This window comes from Theropithecus gelada, chromosome 2 (genome assembly GCF_003255815.1).
Source record: "Theropithecus gelada isolate Dixy chromosome 2, Tgel_1.0, whole genome shotgun sequence".
NCBI classification, from domain to species: Eukaryota; Metazoa; Chordata; class Mammalia; order Primates; family Cercopithecidae; genus Theropithecus; species Theropithecus gelada.
Genome location: NC_037669.1, coordinates 50,312,426 through 50,339,203, shown reverse-complemented (window position 1 = coordinate 50,339,203; position 26,778 = coordinate 50,312,426). Strand labels below are relative to the sequence as shown.

The 26,778-nt window shown below is 51.9% G+C and overlaps 1 protein-coding gene and 1 non-coding gene across 3 annotated transcripts in view; both read right to left on the bottom strand.

Moving 5' to 3' along the window:
- The window catches only part of GRIP2 (glutamate receptor interacting protein 2), a 67,272-nt gene that overhangs the window by 15,213 nt on the left and 25,281 nt on the right, over nt 1-26,778 (bottom strand). For both annotated transcript variants that reach the window (XM_025376364.1, XM_025376365.1), the window contains exons 2-20: nt 21,292-21,372; nt 20,878-21,013; nt 19,826-19,971; nt 19,045-19,131; nt 18,433-18,508; nt 17,075-17,220; nt 15,826-15,973; nt 15,546-15,715; nt 13,225-13,350; nt 12,533-12,682; nt 9,768-9,954; nt 9,142-9,287; nt 8,252-8,332; nt 6,905-6,971; nt 6,657-6,802; nt 5,710-5,854; nt 3,440-3,579; nt 2,680-2,859; nt 1,489-1,663 (exon numbers count right to left, since the gene is read on the bottom strand). In XM_025376364.1, coding sequence (XP_025232149.1) covers nt 1,489-1,663; nt 2,680-2,859; nt 3,440-3,579; nt 5,710-5,854; nt 6,657-6,802; nt 6,905-6,971; nt 8,252-8,332; nt 9,142-9,287; nt 9,768-9,954; nt 12,533-12,682; nt 13,225-13,350; nt 15,546-15,715; nt 15,826-15,973; nt 17,075-17,220; nt 18,433-18,508; nt 19,045-19,131; nt 19,826-19,971; nt 20,878-21,013; nt 21,292-21,372 — 2,533 coding nt within the window. The remainder of the gene's footprint in view (nt 1-1,488; nt 1,664-2,679; nt 2,860-3,439; nt 3,580-5,709; nt 5,855-6,656; nt 6,803-6,904; nt 6,972-8,251; nt 8,333-9,141; nt 9,288-9,767; nt 9,955-12,532; nt 12,683-13,224; nt 13,351-15,545; nt 15,716-15,825; nt 15,974-17,074; nt 17,221-18,432; nt 18,509-19,044; nt 19,132-19,825; nt 19,972-20,877; nt 21,014-21,291; nt 21,373-26,778) is intronic.
- LOC112619802 lies at nt 26,560-26,666 on the bottom strand. Its single transcript, XR_003118305.1, has one exon. It is a non-coding gene; the product is annotated as a U6 spliceosomal RNA (small nuclear RNA).

The window sequence follows — 26,778 nt, the reverse complement described above, 5'->3', positions numbered from 1 at the left end:
GAGACCACCCATAACGCCCATCGCAGGTTGTACGAGTCTGTTATCAGTTCCAACAGAGTCTCAGAAAGTTCACAATTCACATTTTTCGCACTTCACAAAGCCACTTGCCAATTACAAAGACCTCAATGGTTACAAGGCATGCTGCGATTTACAAAGCACTTGCACTTTTTCTTTTTCTTTTCTTTTTTTTTTTGAGACAGAGTTTCGCTCTGTTGCTGAGGCTGGAACGCAGTGGCGCGATCTCGGCTCACTGCAAGCTCCACCTCCCAGGTTCTCACCATTCTCCTGCCTCAGCCTCCCAAGTAGCTGGGACCGCAGGCGCCCGCCACCACGCCTGGCCAACTTTTTGTATTTTTAGTAGAGGCGGGTTCCACCATGTTAGCCAGGATGGGCTCGATCTCCCGACCTCGTGATCCGCCTGCCTTGGCCTCCCAAAGTTCTGGGATTACAGGCGTGAGCCACTGCGCCCGGCCAGCACTTACTCTTTTACAAAGGCGCGCGAGCTTTGCTCTCTTAGGGAGCTTAGGAATGAGGATGTGTTGCCTCCTTCCCTTTCCATGTTACAGATGAAAAGACAGGCTGAAGGACACTTGCTCCATTCAAGTCAATTTCACAAGCATTTCCTGAGCTAAGTCCTCTGCTGGGCACAGGGATATGGAGGAGAATAAAGTGTGTCCCCTGTTCTTACACAGCTGGAGATTCATTTGCAAAATATGTCTGAGCACCTACTAGGGGCCACACATGGAGCTGGGGTGCCATGCAGTAGAGATGACAGCCAAGTAATTAGCCAGATAGACACAAGGTGGTTTGGCTACCAGGAGACTTGTAAGAGCAGCTGTGGGTACCAGGAGGGAGGGAGGAATCCCTTCTGCCCGAGAAAGACAGGGAAGCTTCCCAGAGGCAGGGGAATTTGAGCTGAGTTTTGAGGGATGAGTAGGGATTTTCCAGGAGAGACCAGGAAAAGGCATTGAGGCAGAAGGAACCGCCTGATCAAAAGCACCACGATGGGAAGGTGGCCTGGACCGGATGAGGAACAGCATTTCTCCACAGCCTGCTCTCTGCAGGAGCCTTCTCCAGTGGCTGAGCCACTCAGAGCCACTCAGCACAGCCCAGGTCTGGTGCCGGTGGGCTGAGGGCCCTTGCAGGAGGCCATCAGGCCATCTGGGGTAAGTCAGGTAGGCCTGAGTTCAAGTTCTGAGTCTGCTGCTGCTCTTCTGAGAACAGGAGATGCCCAAAGTTGGGAAGGGCCAACCAGGCTGCTCTCCACCTCCTTACCTTCGTCCCTGCCATGCCCTCCACCAATCCACCCTTCCCTCTGTCTCAGCCTGGCTGAGGTGGCTCTGCTCAGTGCTTCTCTCCCAGGAGGCACCCCTCCTCAGGAGCCCGCCAAGACTCTCCATTCCCCCACCACTTTGGCATGGGCACCCTCACCCACCCCAGCCAAGACACTATGACTCCCTCCTCCTTCACGGTGCTCCCACCACAGACCTCGTTGGTGGCTCCCAATCCTCCTCCTCCTCCTCCTCTGGAAAGCTCTCATCAGCTGGGGTTGGGGTATAGCTCGTCCTCCGGGGCTCGGTGGTGGGGGGGCTGCTCCTCAGCCGGCCAGGCCTCCACTCCTGGGGGGTCACGCCCCGGGCTGCTGCCTGTGGTGTATAGGACCCTGGTGGTGGAGAGAGGGCCTCTGTGTTCTCTGCGGCCTTACTTGCCCTCCTGCCTGCCCCATTTCCAGCTGTGCTGAGTGACCCTGGGGAGGTCTTTGCTCCTCTCTGGGCCTGCGTCTACGCAGCCCTCTGAGGGCCTCTGCCTCCCAGAATCTCCCTGGAGCTCCTGGTCATCCAGAAGTTAATGCCCAGGGCTCTGCGACTCTGTCTCAACTCCATCGGCCTGGGCTTGGCCATCACCCTGCCAGGGAAGGAGGCTGAACATGTGGCTCCCCCTCCACTTCCTGCCCTTGGGAGCTCTGAAGGTCCAGTCCCAGGGAGTGAGCTGAGAGATGCTGACAGAGAGCTGGAGATGGGGAAGCTGAGGCCCAGGGAGGGCAGGTGTCCACAGGCAAGAATGGGCTGGCAGCTACCTACAGCCCGTAGAGGCATCACCCCCCTCACCCCCTCAGTCCTCTGAGTTGGACCATGGGGAGTTCCAGTGGCTCTGGGTCATTGAGGCCAGCTGGTCACCCACCAGACTCAGATGCCTCCCTGAGGCCATCTCCGGGTCTCAACATGCATTGGCTGGGGAGGGAGCCCCAGAGGTGTCTGCCCCACGTTGGGTCTTGTAGGCTGGGGTGGGAGGGGGCTTTTGGCCTCCATATTTTCAACTGGATGGAATGAACATTGTTGAGCACCCACTGTGTGCCAGACACTGGGCTAGGAAGGAAGGAAACAGTAGAAGAAAGACCAACTTTGTCCATAACTTCACAATGGGGAAAGCTAAGCAGCCAGCATGGGACCCATGGTTCTAAGTCAAGAGATATGGCTGCAGCCCATGCTCCCAGGAGCAAGGGGCCCTGAGAGCAGCTTATGGAGCCAAATCAGGTCTTCCTTCAGGAAGGGCCCCTAAAGGATGCCAGGAGAGGAGAACAGGAGGGAGGAACAGGCAAACGAATAGTCCTGCACAGGCCCAGCAGCTGGGGTGGCCTAGAGAGAGCGTGTCACTTGTCCAAGAGCCCCAAGGTGTTACCTGGGCCCCCAAAGCCACCCTCTGTGGCCGAGCTGTCCCAAGACTCCACAGCACTGTCCACACTGGGCACAGCCGGTGAGAAGCGGGCTGTTGGCAGTCCTCCTTTCAGGGCCTCTGCTGGGTCCTCATCAGCATCGCTGGTCTCACTGAGGCTGCCCGACTTGCGGGGTAGGAGGGGGCCTGGGAGGAGAGGGAGGTGTCACTTCTGACTTCAGAGACACTCACAGTGAGCCTCAGTATCTGCATTTCAGCCTGGTCTGGAAACTCACAGGCAGCAAGCCCTTCTGAGCTGACATATGGCTGTGGCACACTAATAAGCAAACCTGTTTCACAGATGGGAAAACTGAGGCTCGGGGAAGCTGAGCAGCACGCCGGAGATCACGCAGTGAGCACCAGTGGAGCCTGGATTAGCTCAGGCCCCTTCCACTGCCTATGGTGGCCTTTCTACCACGGCATGGGGACATATTCAGGGGCAACTGAGGAATGCATGAGTTATGGCCATGAAGCATACACACGTGAGCACCTTAAGAGGCAGGAAGTAATGAAGAACAGGGCTCAGACCCAGATTCTGCCCCACGCCAGCTGTGTGGCCTTGGGCTCATCACTCCCCTCTCTGAGTCTTATCTCCTTTGCCGTCGCAGGCCCGCCTCCACAGGGCTGCAGTGAGGACTCTGTGAGGGTGTGCAGGCAAAGCCTGGCACAGAGGGATTGCCCTTCCTAAACCTGCTGGGTGGCTCCCAGGGCATGAAGCGAATCTCACGGTCTAGTTGCTTCTTGATCTTCAGTGTGACGGTCTCTCCAGCCACCTGCAGGAGGTGGATGGCTTCGCTCAGCGGCCGGCCCTTGAGGCTAACGCTGTTGATGGCCAGAATGCGGTCCCCCACGTGGATGGCACCAGTCCTGAGGAGTGGATGCAGGGTGGAGAAAGGGAGTTAGAGACTCAGGGCCTCAGAGTGGTGGTCTGCCCTCAGGGAACCCAGGAGAGTCACAAGGCAGAAGTCTGGCTGACCCCAGTTAAACCCAGCTGCCAAAAACAAAACAAAAGCCACAAGTATGATCTTGGATCACATTAATAGAGATATAAAATCTAGAACCTGGGAGGGGATTCCCACCTGACTGTAAAATTAGGTTCTGGAACCAGTGTCCAGCACAGGTTTTGAGAATGGTTTGAATCCCACATACTAGCTGCCAAATACTTGCTATGTGATCTTGGGCCAGTTTCTTAAACCCCCAAGCTTCAGTTTCTTCATCTGTAAAATGGGGGTGGTAATACTAATTTTTTTATCAAATCATAACTGAGGAGTGAATGAATGGAATGGATTCCTACTTCCCTCCAGCAGACACCCTTGGTAGCCATTGCCCCTTCCGGGGCCTCAGTTTTCCCACCTGGAGAATGGGCATAATCACCAGCACCCAGCAGACCTCACAGTAGGGCATGAAGTGCTGGCGAGGCCAGGCAGCAGCACTGCTGTGGCCCAGTGGTTTTCTACCTGGACACCCATTACAATGACCTGAGGAGCTTTTTGAAAATGTAGATGCCTGGGCCCCACATCTGACCAATTAAATAGTACCTGTGGGGGTGGGGCAGGAAGGTGATTCTGAGGAGCAGCCAGCGCTGAGCAGGGAAGAAGTTGTAGCAGGCGCTCAGAGTGACCTGAGCCAGGTAGAGGAAAAGGAGGCAGAGGACTAGGTTGGGGATCTTGAACCCCTGGGGCTGTAGATGTCACCCCAGATGGGAGTTCCTGGAGAGTCATGCTTGGGCATTGCCCTGCACTTCCCCGGGGACGAGGGCAGTGAGTGAGGCAGGGAATGGTGGGTTCAGGGAGGGGACCAGAGCTGTGGTGTCCAGTATGGGAGCCACCAGCCACAGGTGGCTGCTGAGCCCCTCAAATATGACTGCCCTAATTGAGATGTGCTGAAAGCAGAAGATTCACACCAGACATGGAAGATGTAATATTAAAAAGAATATAAAACATGTTCTTAATGGTTTTTATGTTGATTACATGTTGAACTAAACATATATTTAAGATGAATTTCATTTCTTTTTGCTTTGCAAATGTGGCTACTAGAAAGTGTCTGATTAAATTTGTGGTTCAAATTATATTGCAGTTGGACAGCACTGAGCTACATCAGCCCGGCGAAGGCAGGAGGGTTGTCTGTACAGCCCCAGCATCCAGGACAGAGGGGCCAGGCACACAGTAGGTGCCAGCACATGCTGGAATTGATGAAGACATTGGGGTCAGAAGGTCCCACACTGACCTCTACAGTCTGCCAGGTGTCCAGCAGGGGGTGCTCCAGGAGCAGGGTCCAAGCCCCAGAATCCTTCCCATCCTCTCCCCACCCAGCGAGCCACTGCCCCTCCTGCGCGGTGCCCTCCTTTGGGACGCCTCCTGCCCCTGCAGCCCCCACCAGGCTCTCCTTTTACAGCCCGCTCGTCGCTGTGCTGGGAGCTCATCGCTTCCTTGCCTGCTGGATTCATCCTTGCCCAGCTAGGGGGAGAAGGCTCGATCTCACCCACACTGGGGGTCGGGTTCCATCTCTGACCTCCACCTCACCCTGGGACAGGGCTCCATTCTTACAGCTCCCTCAGCTGCCACAGTTTCAGAGTCTAGGGGCAGCAGAGACAGTCCCCCAATGCCTCAGGAAAGCCCTAGGCAGTGCTGGGACCAGGGTACTGGGGCACTGCCCCATCCTATTCCACACACAGCAGGCGCTCCAACTAGCCTTGCAGGGCTGACCTTCCAGACACAGGTAGGGAGGGAGCAGGAAGATGTACACACCTTGGCCCAGTGCTTACCTGGGGCCAGGAGGTCTGCTGGGGTATGGGCCTCTGCCCTGGCAGGCAGGGGCTGACACTCTTTTTACAAATGCAGACCTGAGTCTCAGAGAGGGCAAGTGACTGGCCCGATGTCACCCACAGTGTCAATGTTGGAACAGAGGTCAGAATCTTGCTTGGCTTTGCCACAGCCCCAGCTCTTGCTTCCTGTGTTCCCTGAGCCCACCATGTGTCCCCACAGAGCCCCAGCTCACCTCTCAGCCAGGCCACGCTTGGTGAGGCCTGAGATGACAATGGGGTCAAAAGGTTCCTCCGTGCCCGAAATGGTGATGCCCAGGGGGCCCCCATAGCGCTTCAGCTCCACTGTGTAGCTGACAGCACCCGTGGTCTCCAGCTCGTCTGTAAGCACAGGGACCCATGAGGAGGAGGCCCCCGAGGGGCAGGACCAGGAGCTGGGGGTACCCCCAGCTCCCTAAAGCCTTGGCCTCACTCACTCATACTTAGTTATTCATTCATTCACCCAGTCACTCATGCTCTGATCTAATGTAGCACAACCTGGGGACCCTGAGGCCATCTTCTGCCCAAATACCAGTAAAGAAAAGAAACATCGGCCGGGCGCGGTGGCTCAAGCCTGTAATCCCAGCACTTTGGGAGGCCGAGATGGGCGGATCACGAGGTCAGGAGATCGAAACCATGCTGGCTAACACGGTGAAACCCCGTCTCTACTAAAAAAATACAAAAAATTAGCCGGGCGAGGTGGCGGGCACCTGTAGTCCCAGCTACTCGGGAGGCTGAGGCAGGAGAATGGCGTGAACCCAGGAGGTGGAGCTTGCAGTGAGCCGAGATCCGGCCACTGCACTCCAGCCTGGGCGACAGAGCGAAACTCTGTCTCAAAAAAAAANCTGTCCACCAGCTGCACCCAGTAGGTCTCCTCTGCCAGGCTTGATGCTAGACATGGAGGCTACAGGAGTGTCTCAAACTCCTGTCCATCTCACAGAGGCTCTGGAGGGCCCCAGACGCCGGGGACAGTGAGAAGTCTGTGGTGTTGCCCCCTCCTTCATTAGTTCAAAATTCCAGCCAGCCTTCAGCAGCACCCACCACCCTCCCTTCCACGGCCAGAGGGAGCCCTGAATTGCAAGCTGAGAGCCCACTGGTCAAAGGGTGGGCCTCTGGAAGTAGGAGGGCAGTGTGAGGGCCATACCAGAGTTGTCCTCGTCCTTCCGGATCTTCAGCTTCACCAGGTCCTCGCACTGCCGCAGGATTTGCACGGCGTCCTCCATGGGACAGTTGTCCAGGCGGATGTTGTCGATGGCCAGCAGCTTGTCGCCTGGCTCCAGGGTGCCCGTCCTGCATGAGTAGCGGGGAGAGGGGATGGAAGGAGCTTGGTGCATGCAGGTGCTATACTCACCGCTGTTGGCTACTTCCCCTCCTGTGCCCCAGGGCCCCTACCTGTGTGCCACACTGCCTTTCTTGATGTCGGAGATGATCAGGGGCTCCCCTCGCTTCCTGCTAGCCGCTGGAGGAAAAGAGACCGTGAATCTGACCTTGGTGGCCTCAGCCTGGGGTGGGGTGGCGAGGCCCAGGGGTCTGAGTGTGGACTCGGAGTCACTGGTCCTACTCACATTCTGATCCCACTGCTTCCTGGCTGGGTGACTGTGAGCAAATCAGCTCACTTCCCTGTGCCTCAGTTTCCCCCTGTAAAATGGGGGTGGCACTGCAGACCTCATGGGGATGTGGTGAGAGTAAATCAGATAACGCAGGCACAAGATCTAGCATGGCCCTTCCAATGCCAGCTCTTCTTTCCTCCTGCTCCGCCCATCCCCCAGCAAACTGCGAGCTCTTTGTGGAGAGGGGCTGTCCGCTTGGTGCCTGTTCCCAGCACCGGGCTCAGGGTCAGCACCCAGGCTCTATTGTGTGCTTGGGGAGGGGACACAGAAGTGAACAAAACAGACAGCAGTCTCTCCCTGCCCTCCTGGAGCTGGCACTCCAGTGGTGGTCACAATCAACAACATTTAAACGTTGATGAAGTGAGCTGCGGAGAAACCTGAGAAACGGGCCTGTGTCGAGGGCGGTAAATGTTCAGTCAGGTGGTCGGGGAAGGCCTTGTCAAGTGACATTTGAGCAAAGACCTGAAGGAGGTAGGGAAGAGGCCAGAGGAACAGTCTCAGATGCAAAGGCCGAGAGGCAGGAAGGGGCAGTTATGGCAGGGAGCAGCCAGGCCGGCTGCGGCTGGAGGGCTTGAGTTGGGGAGAGTCAGGAGATGAGGTCAGAGGTCATGGGGTCCAGAGCACAGAGGGCCTCACTGGGGCCCGAGGCCTTCAGCTTTTACTCAGAATAAGTTGGGAGCCACGGAAGGGCTTTCCCATGCTCACCCATTCTACGTTTTTCTTCTGCACTCCTCATTTTCATTCCTTTGACAAACATGAATTAAGCACCTACTGTGTTCCAGGCCTTTGCTGGGCTCTGGGAACACAGAAGTAGGCAGAAAACCAAACCCAGCCTGCATATTTGTCACCTTCCAAAGTTCTCTCACCATGGGCCCCCCACAAGCCCCCCGAGAGACCCACGAGGCCAGGGGACTCCCATGGTGCAGAACGGGAAGCTGAGGCTTTGGGAAGCTGGGGTCTTGCTGAGAACACGCAGCTGGGTCCCACGGAAGCCAGCCTCCCCACACCCCCAAGCCTTTTCCTTGGGCCCTGCAGGGTGTCACGCCATGGAAATGCTGGTCCAAGCTTGGAGAGCTCTTTCTCCCCAGCAGGTGAGCTGGCTCCCGGGCAGGCGGCGGGGCAGACTCACAGCTGATGACGATACCCAGCTCCACGCCGCGCTTCTTGGGCAGCTTCACATGGAACGTGCCACTGCTTGGGATGACGGACTCTGGGGTGGATGGACATAGACCGGCGTGAGGACCAGAGGAGGAGCCTCACGAACCCCAGCCCCATGCCCATTCTGGCTGTGCTAGGAGGGACCCCAAAAGTCACAGTCCTAATCCCATCCTCCTGCTTCCTCCCAACAGAGGAGGAAACTGAGGCAGAGTAAGCTGACAGATTTGCTCAAAACAACTGACTCGCTCTAGTCAGACCCACCAGAGTCGGGGCTGGAACCAGGCCTCATGCCTGTCAGCTGGTGTGGTGGGCGGGAAGGGAGCTCCCCACAGCCTAACAACCGGTTGTGAATCTAGCATATATTTCCTGAGCACCTACTATGTGCCAGGCCGTGGCTGGGTATTTTCACGTTTTCATTTCTCTTGGGCGTATGTCTCACCTAACCTGAGTACCACCCCTATAGTGAAAAGATTCTATCCACTATTTACAGATGGGGAGACAGAGTGGAGGGACTCTTCTGTCCAAAGCCACACAGTGTCGAGATCACAGAAGCAGAATTCTGACCCAAACTGTTGTTCGAGGTTCTTTGCCTAACCCATGCTGAGAAGGAACTTGGAGTATTTTCAGCTCCCCATCCCCATCCCCACCCGGTCCTGCCCCTCTGCAAAAGTTGCCTTGTGTGGAAACTTCTCCCTCCCACGCCAAGGCCTCCCTTCCCACCATAAGCTGCAAAGCCCCTGGGAGAAGGGCACTGAGCACAGAGGGGGATAGGGTGGAGCGTTTGCACCCGCAAGGCAGGATAAAGAGAGGAGGGGTGCAGGGCCCTGAAATATGAGGAGGAAGCTCGAGCCACTCACTCACCCGCCACATCGAACTCCACCTCTAGCACGACCTTGTGGGCCAGTGCGGCATCCCGAAGGAGCTGGTTGGCTTCCTCCATAGTCCCGTCCTCGGTGGCGATGCCATTGATGGACAGGACACGGTCCCCTATCTGCAGCAGCCCACACCTGAACCCAGGGGGCCCAGCAGAGAGAAGAGGCTCCGTGACAGGTACACTGGGAGAGAATGTCATGCAGGGCAGGACTGAACCTGGGCCCCACCTCCTGGCCTGGGGTGACTCTCAGCTCTGCCCTGGCCCACCTGTGTATCCTCAGGAATCTGGCTAAGGGCTGGACCTTGCTGGACCTCAGTTTCTCTGTTTGTCCAATGGGAATGATGCCATGAGCCTTACAAGACGTATATATAGGGGACTCTGCCTTCAGGCAGACAGGGGTTCAAGCCTTGGGATTCCATGGGTAAGCTGCGTAATCCTGGGCAAGTGAGTTAGCTTCTCTGAACCTCAGTTTTCTCATCTGTAAAATAGGGCTGGTGCTGGGGCTGATGCAACGGTTAAGTGATGTGCTTGTGAAGCTAGGACTTGGTGCTGTGACTCAGTTTCTCTCAGTTGGAGAGTGGCAGGCTCAGTAGGGAGGGGGCAGGAGGCTCACCTCTCAGCCGGGCTGTCAGGCTCGATGAAGCACACGAGGGGTGGGGAGGACAGGGTCTCCGTGGCGAAGATGCCGCCCTGGAGCTGGAGGCCAAAGCCGCTGAGGGGGTCTCCGCAGAGCACGACCTCCGTGGTCTCCGTGTGCACAATCTGCCCGCCCGGCCCCACTGTGCTGGAGGCCAGCGACACTGTAGGACAGGTGGGCCCAGCATTCAGGTGAGTCGCCCCACCGAGGTCTTCCTGCCAGGGCCTGCCCATCCCAGGGCCCGAGGCACTGGAGCCAGAGCGCAAGGAAGTGGGAGCCCTGACTCAATCTGGGACCAGGCTAGATCACAGCCCACTCTGAGCCTTGGCTTCCTCATCTGAACAATGGGATCGTGATTCCCACCTCGTGGGGTGCGGCAAGGACTAGGGAAGATAGTGGCTGGGACTGACTGTCATGCTGTAAAACAGGTTCTAGGAGTAGTGTCATTTTATTATATTATTGTGCTGTGATCTACTGTAGTATCTATTATATTATGTCACTCTGCTTTTTGGTAAGAGCTTTATTGAGATATAATTTACATACCACAGTAGTCACCTATTTAATGTGTACAATTCAATGGTTTTTAGTGTATTCACGGTTATGCAAACATCATCACAACGCATTTGAGAGCATTTCATCAACTCCAAAAGAAACCCTGTTCCCTTCAGCCATCCCCGAAGATCTTCCTATGTCCCCTAGCCCTAGGCAACCACGAATCTACTTTTATCTCTGGATTTGCCTGTTCTGGGCACTTTATATAAACAGAATCATGCACCACGTGGCCTTTGTGACTGGTTGCTTTCACTTGGCATAATGTTTTCAAGTTCATCCATGCTTTGCAGGTATCAGAATTGCATTCCTTTTTGTGGCTGAATAATATTCCATTGTATGGATATACCACATTTTGTTTATCCATTCATCCATTGGTGGATACTGCATTCCTTCCAGCATTTGGCTACAGGGAATAATGCTACTATGAACATTCATGTATAAATTTTTAGATGGAGATGACACGTGTTTCATTTCTTTTGGGCATATACCTAGGAGTGGAATTGCTGGGTGACATGGCAACTCTATCTTTAACTATTTGATGCATAACGTTATTTAATAAATATTGTTTTACCTTCCATATGTGAAATATATTTGCATCATTAATATGAATCTTGGAAGTAATTTATTATTAAACAAAATTTATTTAGTATTTTATTTTATTACTAATTATATTATTGTCATATATTATTAAATTATACTGTATGTTATACATTACAAAATGTGTAATATGTTATGTTTTTAGGTATACTGTGTTTTTATATGTATTTATTTATTTATTTTAAAACAAGGTCTCACTCTGTTGCCCAGGGTGGCTCACCAGCAGCATCATCTTGGCTCACTGCAACCTCCACCTCCCAGGTTCAAGTGATTTTCCCACCTCCAGAGTAGCTGGGATTACAGGCGTGCACCACCATACCTGGCTAATTTGTTGTATTTTTGGTAGAGATGGAGTTTCGCCATGTTGGTCAGGCTTGTCTCGAACTCCTGGCCTCAAGTGATCTGCCCACCTCGGCCTCCCAAAGTGTGGGGATTACAGGCGTGAGCCACCATGCCTGGCCTATTTTTTCCTTTTCACTACTATATCCCCAGTGATAAAAATGGTAGGTAAGAGGTCAAATTTTTTGGTTGAATTACTTAATAAATTATTATCAATAGTAATAATGATAGTACTTTCTTAGTTACACATCCTAGGAAGGAGACAGGTAGAAGAGTCACAAGAGCCTCCAGTCTCCACATCCCCTGCCTACGAGCAGCACTTCTGCATCTTTTCACCTACATATTCCTCACTTTCGTGGCCAGGAAAGATGGTTAGTAGAGGTATATTTTATCTCTGATCTGATTCTGAAATCTCTTTCCCATTTCCCCTTGGCTGCCAGGAAGTATAGAACCATATTTAGCTTTTTTCAGACACCAGGTGACCTGTACTCATCTCTTCTTTCATCTGGTTCTATCTCAAAGGGCCAAGTTTGATCTTCTGTCCTTCCTGGAGGCCTCTACAGCTCATATGGCAAGAGGCTGAGAACCCTTTGTGCATCAACAAAGGAAAGATTCTTCCCAAGAAGGGTTTTGAAATTTTAAGCATTATTGTGTTTTGCCACTTCCACATGGCTCCTGCCTTATCATTCACTACTATTTGTCTTCTATTGATTTACTTTTCTTAATATGTAAATATCTTCATTTCAAAAGGGAAATTTTGAATAATAAATAAGCAGAGAAGTAAGACTGGAAATTATTACATTCTGGACAGCTAGTCTCAGGCCATGTCTTTCTCTTAGGGGAAATTAACAAATGGCAGCAAGGTGGTAAGGATAGAGTAATGCAGCACTGAGACTTTATCCATGAATGAATCAGGACTGAATGGCAAAAAATGTGAAATCTTCGCGCAAATCTGAAAAGACTTCCTTTCCTCAAGGACTTTATCACCAAGTCCTAGGACTTTTTCATAATAAAAATACAAGAATAAGAGTGTACAAAGTAACTGGCACCCCTCAGTGGTCCTCTTGTGCAGTGCACAACCTGCCCAGCCATCCATGACAGCCTGGTGTTCCAGTCATGTTATTTGACATTCCCACACATACACCTGGAGCTCTGCCCAAAATACCTCCCCTTGCCCCGACATACACCCTTTGGCAAGCCTCACTCTCAGACATACAGGCAGCCCAAGGAGGAGGGAAGAGACCACGGCTTACACGAGCTCTTGTGTTCCCTTCTTCGCTGCCTTCTCCGCCCCATTGTAGTTCGAGGACTCATGGGCTGGGATCCACGGGGAAGGGTGCTGGGATTGTTGCAGGAAAAGGCGTGGTTCAAGGTCGGCGAGGAAAAGGGAGTTGAAGACAAGGCTGGGGAGATGAGAGCACAGCCCCGTGAACCCCAGCCGAGGCTCTCCACCCCGCCATACAGTGGGTGCTGGGAAGCCACCCAACCACAGGGAGAGATGGGGATGCCTTCCCCCTTCACATCAGTTACTCATGGTGTGACCTCAGGCAAGTCTCTTTCCTCTCTGGGCCTCAAAGACTGTAGGGTTTCCATAGACCCTGTGAAACTCAGCTACTAGGGACAAGGGCCAATCTCGCCACTGGAATGCTAGATGACAATGGGGCAGGTCACCTAATCTCTTCTTTTTTTTTTTTTAGTTGAGGTCTTACTCTGTCACCCAGGCTGAAGTGCAGTGGTGTGATCTTGACTCACTGCAGCCTCAACCTCCCAGGCTGAAGCGATCCTCCGGCCTCAGCCTCTTGAGTGGCTGGGACAACAGGCGTGCATCAACACACCTAGCTCCCTAATCTCTGAGTCTGAGTTTCCTTCCCTTAGACAACAGGCATCACCCCTCCCTAGGAAAGGCTACAAGACTGGCCGAGCTACAGCAGGGCAGGCACATTACATCGACTTTGGTCCTGGCCAGCAGGTGTGGCCCAGGTGGGCATCCTGCAGTGGCCGGGCCGGGGGCTGTGGCAGGAGGGCACGCAGGGGTCCCAGCGGTGCAGCTGCTCACTCCTCTGCACTTTCACTGTAGCCAGCGGAGAAAGAGGAAAGAGAGGTGCAGGTGTTAGTGGCTGAGGGCACTATGAAGCCAGGAAAGCAGGAACCAGAAGATCCTCGCGCTTCCCCTGAGCCAGGCAAGGCACTTAGTAATCTGCTCACGTGTCCCAGACGCCTATGATGTGCTGGGCACTGTGTTCAGAGTGCAGCTGCTGCCACGTGGCAGCCTGAGAGGCAGGGACAGGAGAGGGAAAGGAGGCCAGGCCGAGGCCCACTGCTGGGAGGTTGTGGAGCAGAGATTTGAACACAGGCATCTGCCCTGGAGCCAGAAAGGTTTACAGCTATGAGTGCTGCCCATGAAGTTTCTCCAAGAAAGAACTGGTGAGGAGTGCAGCTGGCAGACAGTGTCCAGCTGCAGCACTCTGGGGATATGCAGTGGCTCTGCAGCCCAGACAGCCTCGGCCAGTGGCTGAGCGTCAGGGGCACTAGGGCCTGGCTATTTCTGCCCCACGCTGGACTCTCCAGGACAGCCTTTGCTCCAGGGCTCCCTGCTGGGTTGGCCAAGGCTGAAGTGCACCACGGGCTGAGGTTGCTCCCCGTTCCCAGGCTGCAACCCTTCCCAGCCTTATCCACAGTGAATTCTTTGCACTTCTGCTCCAAGTTCCCAGGGAACACCCCCACCCCGACCCCCTAGGAGACCCTGCTTCCTCCACCTGATCCTCCAAACTGACCACCATACAACACCTCTTCCCAGACTGCCCCAGGCCAGCTCTCCTCTTGCACTGATGGACAGGTGAGGACTCAACAGTCTCAGCCAATTGATTCTGTCTCCTTGAGCCACATCTCCACAGACCCCTCCCCAGGGCTTGGCCCACTCTGGAGTCAGTTGCCTAGGTCAAATCCCAGCTCTGTCACTGACCAACTGTGGGACCTGGAGGAGTCACTTGGCCTGTCTGTGCCTCAGTGTTATACCTGTAAAATGGGACAAAGAGAGTGGCCACCTCCTAGGGTAATGGGGAGGATTAGAATGAGTTAATAATATAACGTGCTTGGAGCAGTGCCTGGCATTTAGTAGAAGCTCAGTTAGTGAGAGTCAAGGGGTTGTAAGCAGATGCGTAGCCTTGCAATGCTACCTCAGCTTTCCCTGTAAAGTGGGAGGACAGATGTGTCACGAAGAAGGAACGAGGCATGCAGGCCGCAGCACCAAACCTGGCACACAGCAGATGCTCAATAAACGGTACGAGAATGAATGACACTGTTCCAAGCCCTAATGTCGCCCTGATCAGCCCCTGGACTGTGGTTCAGTGCGGCTTCTTCAGAAGCTGGCAGAGACCATGGAGGTGGACTCTCCCCAAGGACTGTCCTCCCAATCAGATGTGGGGGATTCCGTTCTCTTCCAGAAGATGGGGTTTGCAAAGGGTGGGGTGGACAGACTCCTTCCTCACCCTCCAGCTCTGCCCTTAGGGCTAGGATTTATAGGCCTGGGCGGTGCCCTGTCCTTTATCTCCTTCAGCCTCCCCCATGTCTGTGCATTAGCGGTCCTCCCTCCTTTTTATGGCTGAGGTAACTGGGACCCAGAGAGGGAAAGGCAGTTGTCCAGCTGCTGGGAGCAAAGATGGGACTTGCACTCAAGGCCCAAGGTTTGGTCTGCTGGAGGTGCTTTCCTGCTCTGAGCTGAAAGCTGCCCCTCTGTGGCCACCCTCCACCCTGCCCCTGGCCGCAGCTGTGCCCTCTGGACCCTCAGACCAGCCACTTCCTCTGCTCTTGGAAATGCCCAGCACCCAGCTCCCTGCTCATAGCTGGGAGACCCTGACAGTTCACAGGAGAAACTCCAGGCCCTCTCTACCTTCCCAGCTGCCTCCTCTGGACCTGCTGAGGGTCCTTGAGAAGAGCCCAGGATCTAAGCTCTGAGTAGCAGAGATCACAGGACTGTTCCCTCCCTCATTCTAGCCCTTATACTCCTATTAATGCAACCTGTGATGAAACCAGCTTTGGGAGCATCTATGCCAGCAGGCTCAATTCAAACCTTTAAGTTGTTTCTCTGCCCCACCTTCCTACCCTCAGTGGCTGCTCTTGATAGTTTTGAGCTTCCCTGTGCAAATGAAGATTTGTCCTAGTACATTTTAGCCCGCTCCTCCCAGCCTGCCCAGGGCTCTGGTCCCGGGCCTCTCAGGCCTCATGACTGCCCAGGTTTGGGCCCTGAGATCTGCTGAGGGGACCCACCTGCCTCTGAGGGCCTCAGTGGCCGCTGACTCTGGGGCACAGGCAGGATCTCCAGCCGCACCTTCTCCGACACGCTGGCCAGGAGCTTGGTGGCCTCGAGCAGCGAGCAGTGTTCCGTGCTGGTGCCATCGATGGACAGGATGTGGTCTCCAGGGTGCAGGGCTCCGCTCCTGGTTGGGCAGGGGAGCAAAGGTGGAGGCTGATCCAGGCCAGACAAAGTTCTGGGCCGCCGCTCCCCTGTACACACCTCCATGGTGGCAGTACCCAAGGTGTGCCTTACCTGTCCACCACGCTGGCTGGCTTGATGCGGTCAATGGTGATGACCGACTTGTTCCGGAGGGAGGTGGTGGTGAGCGAGATCCCCAGGGCAGACCCTGGTGTCTTGACTATTTCCACTATCAAGGGTCCTGAAGCATTAGCCACCGTGTCTGGCATGACGGAGAAAAAAAGTCTGAAACGCAAATATCAAGCACTTTCCTCCCCAGCCTCACTCTACTATCTTGATTTAACCCTTGTGCCTGGAAGAAACTGTTAAACCCATTTGATTAACATAATTTTTTAATTCTTTTTTTCTTTGTTCTTTTATCTTCTACCAAGTGTTATATTAATTTGACAGACAAGATAGCAGTGGAGGAGGGGTAGGAGCTCAGGTCTGAGGGGCTGTGATCCCAGGGCTTTGTTGGGTGATATGAATTTGCCTGAGTTTATTAAGAGCCTGCGGTATACCAGCACTAAACTGTAATGTTCACTACAATCCATCCCCATCTCAGAAAATGGCACCTCCATTAACACACCCAGTGGCTGGAAATTGAAACTTTGGCCGCACCCTTAGCTCCTGCCCTTGCCCCCACCTCCCATGTCCAAATCTCAGCAGATCAGGCCAGCTGGACCATCATCATATTCCTGAATCCCACGTCTTCTCCCTCCTTAGCCACCAGCCTGGTTCAGTCCGTTAGCTCTCGCTTGGACAGCTGCTGCCGCTTCCTATGGCCTCCCAGCTTCCACCTCACCCCGCTCTGCCCTCACCTCCTTTCACTCACCTGTGCCAACCACGGCAGCCTCCTCACTGTGACCAACCATTCTGGCCATGCTCCTGCCTCAGGGCCTTTGCACTTACTGTTCCGCCCTCCCGGAATGCTGTTCCTGGACATTCCCTGCCTCACCCATTCCCTCACTCCCCCACTTAGAGACCATCCCCCAGCCTGTCCCACCTCTCTCCCCTGCCTCTTCTCTTTTTTCCGCAGCACTTATTGCCAACTGACATACACCATATCTTCTCTGTTCTGGATACTGTCCTCTCCCCACCAGAACGCCAGCTCCGTGAGAACAGAGACCTCAATTCCGTTGTTCTAGACTGCATCCCCAGCGCATCAACCGATGCCTAGCACATACTATTTATTGCCCAGAGAGGCTGTGACTGTCCCAAGGTCATGCAGCCTTTGCAGTGGTAAAGATCCATGGCCACTGCTGCCTCCCCCCATCCCAGGCCTCCTTCTGCCTCAACCCATACACTCAGGCCCCCAACTCACCAGGGGTGGCCACATCATACTCCACCTGAAAGAGTGCCTCATGGCTGCACTGCCGCAGGGTGGCCAGGGCGGTGGCATGGCTGGCCCCATGCAGCGGGATTCCATCGACGCTGAGCAACCTGTCGCCCACCTTCAGGGAGCCCTCCCTGCAGGGAAGGGCCGGTCACCAGCCTGGCCCGGCAGCAGCACTGGGCACAGCCTGTCTGGGAGGGCGCTGGGAAGGGGGGCGTGGAGGATGAAGGAAGCAGAGAGTGGGTGGAGGAGGAAGGAGAGGAGGGGACGGGTGAAGGGGCGCATGAGTGAGTGAAGGAATGAGCCACCCCAGGGGTGGGGAGCTGCATAAAGCAAGGGGGGATGAAGACAGGATGGGACGCCTCTGCCGCCTGCCACTCCTCTGGGTGTGTAGTAATTCACAGACTCAGTGCAGAACCCTGAAATGTCTGAGCTGGGGGTGCCCTTCAAGTGCTGCCCCCAACTCTTGCCTCAGGGGCAAATGAGAGCACCAGGGCCCAGAGAGGGTGTGAGCTGTGCCCATGCCACACAGCATTGGGGGCTAGTCTGAGCCATCCTGGTCCCTTCCCATTGCTCCACCCTCATCCTGGTTTCTCAGCAGTGATTCTGGCCTGATGACAACCCGCGCCTGGGAAATAACTCAGCAGGGGCCAGGGGAGGGGCCCTAGCAGCGTTCACCTCAGTTTGGGTCACATCCCCAGCCTGGAACGCCTCTCCCAACAGGTGGCCAAAGCTATTCTAGGGGGTTCTATGAATAGCTCATCACAGGGCCCTGTCCCAAGGACAGATTTAGATTTCTGACAAGGCCGTTCCAGGCTTCTCTTAAAATGGCCAGGAATCTCCCACTGGGGAGGCCAGGGGATCAGGGACTGGGAACTGGACATGTTCTTTCCCCATATTCTCTCCTCCTGGTCCTTCCGGGCTGGGCGCAGGCGGGGCCGAGCTGGGTCGATCAGCCAGGACCCAGGAGACTGAGTCACAGACAGCTACAGCAGTGACCAATCAGCGTGCCTCCAAATCTCTCATAGCAACTCTTAGGGACCATTCCATAGACGGGAAAACTAAGGAGCAGGAAAGGGAAGAACGACACCAAGGCTGCCCCTCTCCAAACACCCCAGCCCCCGAGACAGCAGGATGTTGGAGAAGAAAGGGGTTGAGGTTTCCTTCATTTGGGGTTACATCCCGGCTCCACCAGCAACTCCCTGAATCACACTAGGCAGGGAGTGCTCCCTCAGGGCCTCAGTCTCTTCATCTGGGGAACAGGCATGGTGACTCCGCTCCACGCTCTTTGCAGGGGAGTTGGGGCAGGTCAATGCAGTGTGTGGATTTCTTCTGCCTCAGCTCACCTGTCAGCAGGGCCACCGGGCCGCACGTAGGTCAGGACAAGCGGGCGGGACTTGTGCCCATCTTCATGGGCACCTCCTGGACAGAATTTGACAAGAAGCAGGAATCATTCACCCACCCCTTCCCATCCAGAGGCCCCCACACAGCCCCTGAGCAGGCTCCTTCAGTAAAACCTGTTTGAGGACCTTGTCCTTGCTATTCATGGACCCTCTTATGAGACACCAACAATAAATACCCCCTCCCAAGAGATGGTACACGGGGTGGGTAACATGACCAAAGTCCTCTCTCTGTTAAATGGCTTGCCTCCCTTCTGTGACCTCACCTTATTTCCCCTTTTCCCTGATCTCTAGGAAGCTCCAAACTTTGTTCTCAATCTCTGTAGCAGCTTTCACCATCATTTTCCAGTACAACTGTCTCCTCTCACTCTCCCCAGCCAAGCATACTTCATTGCTTGGCAAATTTTCCCATTGAATACTTACCTTAACGGTCCTGTGTTCCTTAAAGTCAGAACTGAGATATGCATAAATTACATTCAAAGCAAAACAGTGCACACATGGAATTAGTATTAGCCTCTTTCTTGCTGCCCCAATCCCAAGGGCAATTCTTTCACTGACCTCTAAGGACAAAGCCAAAGCTATTGCCCTCCTTGTAGAGGGAGACGTCCACTGTCTTTGAAATGATCCTTGGGTTATTCTCAGGAGCTGGGGAGAAATGGAGGACTCCTTTGAGTCCCTCAGTTGCATCTTCAGGCCAGCAGATGTGCCCAAAGCTCATTCCAGGAGGACTGGGTGATCAGTCACAGAGATTACAGGGAGGATAAACCCTTGCCCATTTTACAGGTCGAATAAGTGAGGCTTAGGGGGACCCTCTCCCCTAATCCCACTTAGCCCACCACTGACAGAGAGGAAAGGGCCTGCCCATGCTCACAGAGATGACGGCAGAACTCAGGCTTGAGTCCATGGCTGGTAGGCTCAGGCCAGGGTTGAATTCCAGACAGTTACTCAAAATTCATGACTTTAGACCAACTTTGAAAATCTCAAGCTAGGTGAAACCCTACACCGCTGCTACTTAGTGCAGGGCAGTGGAGTGTGGGTGTGGTAGGCCAGGGAACAACTTATTCAGCTAATGCTTCCAAAACCTTCCCCGCTAAAGGAAAAGCATCTGGAAACTAAATATGTAAAATGACATTGGCTATAGAGTCCCACCGCCTCCTAGTGACAGCATACTGCGGTCGTAGGCTCAGCCCCTAGGTGAGGTATGGATGCTTGTGGCCAGTCTCCAGGTTCCACCCACTCCATCTGGTACGATCCCCACCACCCAGGCCCTGGTGGGGAGGTAGCCGTGTCCACCCGCGACCAAGGCAGTGGAGAAAGTTCCCCGTCCAAGGGCACCCACCGGGCGGGGGCAGCTCATACTCCACCTCCAGCACCACGCGCTCGCCCACATTCTTCAGCAGGGTGATGATCTCATCGTGGCGGAGCCTGGTCAGGTGGATCCCATTCACAGACCGAATATAGTCACCAACGTTCAGCAGATCACTCCTGGAGCAGGAAGGCCAGGGCACGCATGGTAATAGGTGCTGGCCCATGCAGTCCTGGCATTCACACCCACCCTCCTCTGGAATCTTTATGATCACTGGATCGTCATTTCACAAACGGGAAAGCTGAGGCTCAAAGAGGTCAGACACTTGTCCAAGGTCACACAGCAAGTAAAAGAGTGCAGAGCCTGATGCCCAGATCCCAGGTTTTCCCTCTACACTGGTCTGCCTGCTTTTCCTTGTGCAGGGGTGTCTCAGATGAGCCTGCAGAGTGGCCAGATCATTACATCCTTTGCTATTCCCTAACGCTCCTCCTGGCTTTTCGCCACCAACCTTCCTTCTGTTCAATTGGACATTTATCTGCACCTGTCTTGTGCGAGGCCCAGGGATGCAGTGACTGAGAGGCTAACTCCCAGGCCTCCTGGTCCAAGGGAGCCACAGGGGCAAATGACAGGGGAAATCAGGACAATGTGTGCAGAAATGTGTATGTGGGGCTTCAGGAACAGAGCAGCACAGCTGCCTTGGCCTGGGGTCAGGGAGGGCTTCCTGGAGGCAGTGACCTCTGTGCTGAGTGTGGAGGGGTAAAGAGGAGTGTGCCAGAAGGATGCTGCGGGGAACAGGCTTTTGGACATAGAGGACTGCATATGCAAGGGCCTGGAGGGCAGATATGGCCTGGTGACTGTGGGGTGCTATGGCCAAGCCCCTGGTGTAAAAGAAAAGAGAAGCCAGGGTCTAGAATTACAGCCTCCATTGGAGGCCTTCCCTCTGCAGACACCAAGCCGATGGGTGCTCCTGGAAACAGCTGCTTGATTGCTTTGCATAAGGCCTTCAGTACATTTTCCACTGACCCTGGGGTCCCATCACTGCCTCTGCACCCACCTCCTGCTGCCATGCCAAGCCCACTTCTCACCTGGCCGCAAGTCCCCCAGGTCTCAGGTTGGAGACCCTGGGCTTTCCATCCTTGTCGGTGCCACCTGAGATAGTCAGGCCCAGCGTGCTGCCTTCCTTCTTGATCAACTCCACCACAGTAATCCCTCGGAACTCCTCTGACGACAGATGGGGATGGGGGCTTGAGTGGGCAGCTGGGGCCACCCCAGGCCCCCAGCTCCAAGACAAGTGAGGCAAGCACCTGGTTAGTAGGGCACTCTGCTACATAGACCTGGGTGATGATCATCTCCTTTTTACAGAGGAGAATCAGACAGGTTAACTGGCTGGTCTAAGGTCACAGAGCAAGTTAGTGGCAAAGCTGTTGCCGTCTGACCCCCACCTAGGGCTCTCTGTGCCTTCAGGGCAGAAAAAGAGGGAATGAGGGAAGCCTCATTACCTGGAATGCTCTGTCTGCGGCATGCCAGGGAAACGTCGGCCCCTCCTGCGTCCTTGCCTCCTTTGGAGTAGGGCCCATCGTCTGCAGGGGAGAAAGAGGGAAAGGCCGAGTTCCACTTTCATTTCCATGCCTGCAGACCTCCTCTGCTTTGGTTATTTTCTACTCCATGGACGTGGCCTGTAAGATGGGTTCCCTCCTGCCACCAGCTCCACCTGATTCTCTGCTGGAGAATCATCACGGCTGCTCCTCCCAAAGAAAGCCTGGCCCCTGCTCTTGGGGCTGAATAACATTCTCTGGGCACTACACTATACACTGGGAGCTTCACAGCCATTCTGTGGTTCACTGTCTCAACAACCCTGTGAATGGTGTTACCATGGATCAGATTATTCCACTGTACAGATAAGGAAGCTGAGGCTCAGAGAAGGCCAACTCATGCCCATCGTCACACAGCTGGAGAGTTGTGCAATCTGCATTAGAACCCAGTTCTGCTGACTCTACTACCCAGGGCTGTGCTTACATACCTGCTGGGACGGGGAGCTCTCTCACATGCAGGCACCGCAGCTCATGTGAGACAGCTCTGACAGAGAGGAAACTCAATCTTGGGTGGACCAGATTAATGCTTCCTCATGAGGACCGCACTTTACAGTTTACGAATCACATTCTCCAGTGTTCTAGGCAGCCTGAGATAAGTCTGTCCTCCTTCACTCTAATTCGAGAAAGTGCTCCCTCGTGTTTCCTCAAATATTGTTTCCATCAGCTCTCTCTCTTTTTAAAAGCTTAATAGATGTACTTCAGGACTTCCCATTTTATTCTCCATGACCCACATCCACCCTTCTCTCATACTTTCCATGTCTTCTTTATCTCTCCAAGATACGTCTAATCTGCAATGAAATCTGCCTTTTTTGCTTCTTTTAAGTTAGTAGAAAATCTTTCATACATTTCAAACATATAGAAGGTAGGACAGTATGATGCAGAGATTCTCAAAATGTGGTCCCCAGGCCCACGGCACCGGGGAACTTGTCAGAAATGTAAATTCTTTGCTGGCCACAGTGGCTCATGCCTGTAATCTCAACACTTTGGGAGGCTGAGGCAGGTGGATCACTTGAACCCTGGGGTTCAAGACCAGCCTTGGCAACATAGTAAAACCCCATCTCTACAAAAAATGCAAAAATTGGCCGGGCATGGTGGTATGTGCCTGCAGACCCAGCTACTCGGGAGGCTGAGGTGGGGCTATCACTTGAGTTTGGGAGGTCGAGACTACAGTGAGCTGTGATTGTGCCACTGCATTCCAGTGACAGAGTGAGACCCTCACTCTGTCTCAAAAAGAGAGAAAGACAGAGACAGAAGAGAGAGAGAGAGGGAGAGAAAGAAGGAAGGGAAGGGAAGGGAAGGGAAGGGAAGGGAAGGGAAGGGAAGGGAAGGGAAGGGAAGGGAAGGGAAGGGAAGGGAAGGGAAGGGAAGGGAAGGCAAGGCAAGGCAAGGCAAGGCATTTCCTTTTCAAGGCATTGCCTTTCCTAGGCATTTAAAGTGTGTTAAAGCTACAGAAATTGGATTGTTTTTCAAATTTCATTTTCTAATTACTTGGAAAGGAAAGGAAAGAAAAGGAAGAAGGAAAGAAAAGGAAAGGAAAGGCAGAAAGGAAGAAAGGAAGAAGGAAAGGAAACGAAGAAGGAAAGGAAAGGAAGAAGGAAAGCAAGGGGAGGGGAGGGGAGGGAGGGGAGGGAAGAGGGAGGGAAGGAGGAAGGAAAGGGAAGTAAGAAAGGAAAATTCTTGGTCCCAACTAGGACCTGAAAAAGCAAACACTCTGGGGGTGGGCTCCAGGAATCTGTAAGTGTGTGTATATTAGTATATTAGTCTAACTTATATTTGTCTCCACTTTTTAACATTTAGACTAGGGGACGGTGGCTCATATCCATAATCCCAGCACTTTGGGAGGTCGAGGTGGGCGGATCACCTGAGGTCAGGAGTTCGAGACCAACCTGGCCAACATGGCAAAACCCCATCTCTACTGAAATTACAAAAATTAGCGGGGCATGGTGGTGGACGCCTGTAATCCCAGCTACTTGGGAGGCTGAGGCAGGAGAATCGCTTGAACCCGGGAGGCGGAGGTTGCAGTGAGCTGAGACCGCGCCACATCACTCCAGTTTGGGTGACAGAGTGAGACTTCATCTCAAAAAATAAAAAATAAAAATAAATAAAAATTTAAATATAGTAAAATTTACTCTTTGTGGTGAGCATGTTGATGCACTTTGGAAAATGTCTCCTGACCACCACCTCAACCAAGTTTTAGAGCATTTCTATAGGCCCCCGAAATTCTCCCTTGATGTTCCACTGTAGTCAGTCCCTGAGCCATCCTTTGTTCCCCACAAGCACTTATCTGTTTTCAGTCTCTATCATTTTGTCTTCTCCAGAATGTCATGTAAGTGGAATCACTCAGTATGTACGCTTTTGAGTCCAGTTTCTTAAATTTAGCATAATCATTTGAGATTCAGCCATAGTGTCGTGTGTATCAGAAGTTTGCGTCTTGTTTTGTTTTGTTTTGTTTTGTTGAGACGGAGTCTCGCTCCGTCGCCCAGGCTGGAGTGCAGTGGCCGGATCTCAGCTCACTGCAAGCTCCGCCTCCTGGGTTTACGCCATTCTCCTGCCTCAGCCTCCCAAGTAGCAGGGACTACAGGCGCCCGCCACCTCGCCCGGCTAGTTTTTTGTATTTTTTTTTTAGTAGAGACGGGGTTTCACTGTGTTAGCCAGGATGGTCTCGATCTCCTGACCTTGTGATCCGCCTGTCTCGGCCTCCCAAAGTGCTGGGATTACAGGCTTGAGCCACCGCGCCCGGCCAAGTTTGTGTCTTTTTACGGACAACTTGGGTAGCATCGAATGGATGTACCAGTTGTTTAGCTATTGATCTGTTGAAAGACATTGGTATTGTTTCCAGTTTTTGGTGATTTTGAATAAAGCCTTAATAAACATTTGCATACAGGTTTTTGTTTGAACATAAGCTTCTGTTTCATCCAGGAATGGCATCGCTAGGTGGTATGGCAAGAATATGGTTAAATGTATAAGAAACTGCCAAACTGTTTCAAAGTGGCTGTGCCATTTTGCACCCCATCAACAATGTAAAAGAGTTTCAATCGCTCTGCATCCTCATCAGCACTTGGTAGTATCAGTTAGGGTTTAAACAAAAAAATTTAGGCTGGGCACTTTGGCTCATACCTATAACCCCAAAACTTTGGGAGGCCAGGGTAGGAGGATCGCTTGAGCCCAGGAATTCAAGACCAGCCTGGGCAACACAGCAAAACCCTGTCTCCCAATTAAAAAAAAAAAAAATTAGTCATGCTAATACATGTGCAGAGGTATCTTACTGTGATTTTAATTTGCATTTGTCTAACGACTAATGAGGTTGGGCACTTTTTTTTAACTTGCCATTCATCTATATCTTCTTTGAGGAAGTGCCAAAGCTTTTGCCCATTTTTAAGTTGGGTTGTTTGTTTCCTTGTTACTGAGTTTTCATATATTCTGGATACAAATCCTTTGTCAGATGTAATAATGTGTGCTTCGAAAAGCCTTCTAGGTGACTGTGTCACACTAAAGTTTGAAAAACACTTGTATAATGAATTGGATTTACGTAATAGGTAGTTTTAACAATCATTAACACTTTGCCATATTTAGTCCATTTATTTTTATCTATGCTGAAATATTTTAAAACAAATCCTGGGCATAATGCAATTTCACCTTTAAGTATTTCAATATGCATTTCTAAATAGGAACCTATTTCTTATATAACAAAAGTACTATATCCCACCTTACAAAGTAATACCATAATTATTAGTCTAATACCCATTCCAAATTTTAATTCCAACAGTACATTTATGGCTCTTGAAAGTTTTGATTATTTTGCTTATATATTTGTTCTGTTTTTATATTTTGTTCTTTTTCTGTTGCTCCTTATGTTTCTAATAATTTTAAATCTTTTGAACATTCATCTATTATTCTATTTTTCCATTATTTCAAACTCTTGGGAGGTATTTCTTTTGCCTGGGTGTCTGATGACTCTCCCTTACAGTAGACTGTTTCCTCGTGTGGTTGGTAATTGTTGGATTGTGAGCTCATCTTTAGTGGGGCTTCAACTGTGGGAATTCTATTCAGCCTGGTTGTAGGGCTCCAGAGTCCAGAGAGAATTTTCCATTCCTTCCCCTGGGGGCTTGCCAAGGTATCATTACCCTGATACCAATGATTATGGGTATTTACAACACTCGTTAGAATTTACAATACCCCCATGGTATTCTAAATACCGATCTTGGCTCAAAGATTCCAGAACCATGGTGGTATTAAAAATTCTAACGTTCACCAGAAACAAGGGGCACATCTTAGATCACAAATCCTCAAAGGAGACCACTGGAGGCTGAGTTGAGACAGATAAGCTTTTGTTTTAGCTCCCTGATAGATGGGTGAATATTTTCTAAGTCCCCCTTTCACTGAGGGTAGATCTCTTCAAAGGTCCTGGCTTTATGCTGGGGTCTCAGTACCAACTTGGGAAAGTACAAGGTATCTTTCCTGTAGCTCTGAGCCATTAAAAACCCAAGCCTTCAGCTACCAGACCAGACGCACAAACATTCCCCCCATTCCTGCTGCCACCCCAGTAGAGAAGCCCCAGCATCACCTGCACTCATCCTGCTCGTTTTCCATTTCTCCTCATTTTTTAAGTGGAAATGCATTGAATTTATAGGCCCATTTGTGGAGAATTGATGTCTTTTTCTTTGGGAGACAATACTGAATCTTCCAGTCAATGATCACAGTATATTCCTCCATTCATTTTGTCTTTAATTTCTCCTAAGAACACTGTGTATACTTGTATGAGAAAAAGTCTTACACCACTTTCATTAAATGTATTCCTAGGCATCTAAAGTGTGTTAAAGGTAAGGAAAGTAGATTGTTTTTCAAATTTCATTTTCTAATTATTTGTTCCTGGTGTATAAATATACAGTTCATTTTATATTCTGAGCTTAAAAAATGTATTTTTAATTCTCGTGGGTATGTAGTAGGCGTATATATTTATGGGGTAGATGAGATATTTTGATACAGGTATGCACTGCCTAATAATCACGTCAAAGTAAATGGGGTATCCACCACCTCAAGCATTTATCCTTTGTGTTACAAACAATCCAATTAAACCCTTTTAGTTATTTTTAAATGTACAATTACATTATTATTGACTATCATCACCCTAGTGTGCTATCAAATACTAGGTCTTATTCATTCTATTTTTTTTGTAAAAATATGGAACACTTCACAAATCTATGTGTCATTCTTGTATAGAGGCCATGCTAATCTTCTCTGTATCATTCCAATTTTAGTATCTGTGCTGCCTAAGCGAGCACATATTCTGAACTTTTAAATTCACGTATTAATTCTAAGTTTAGCCATACATTATTTTGGATTTTCTATATACATTTTTTTTTTTTTTTTTTTTTTTTTTTTTTAAAGGTTTCC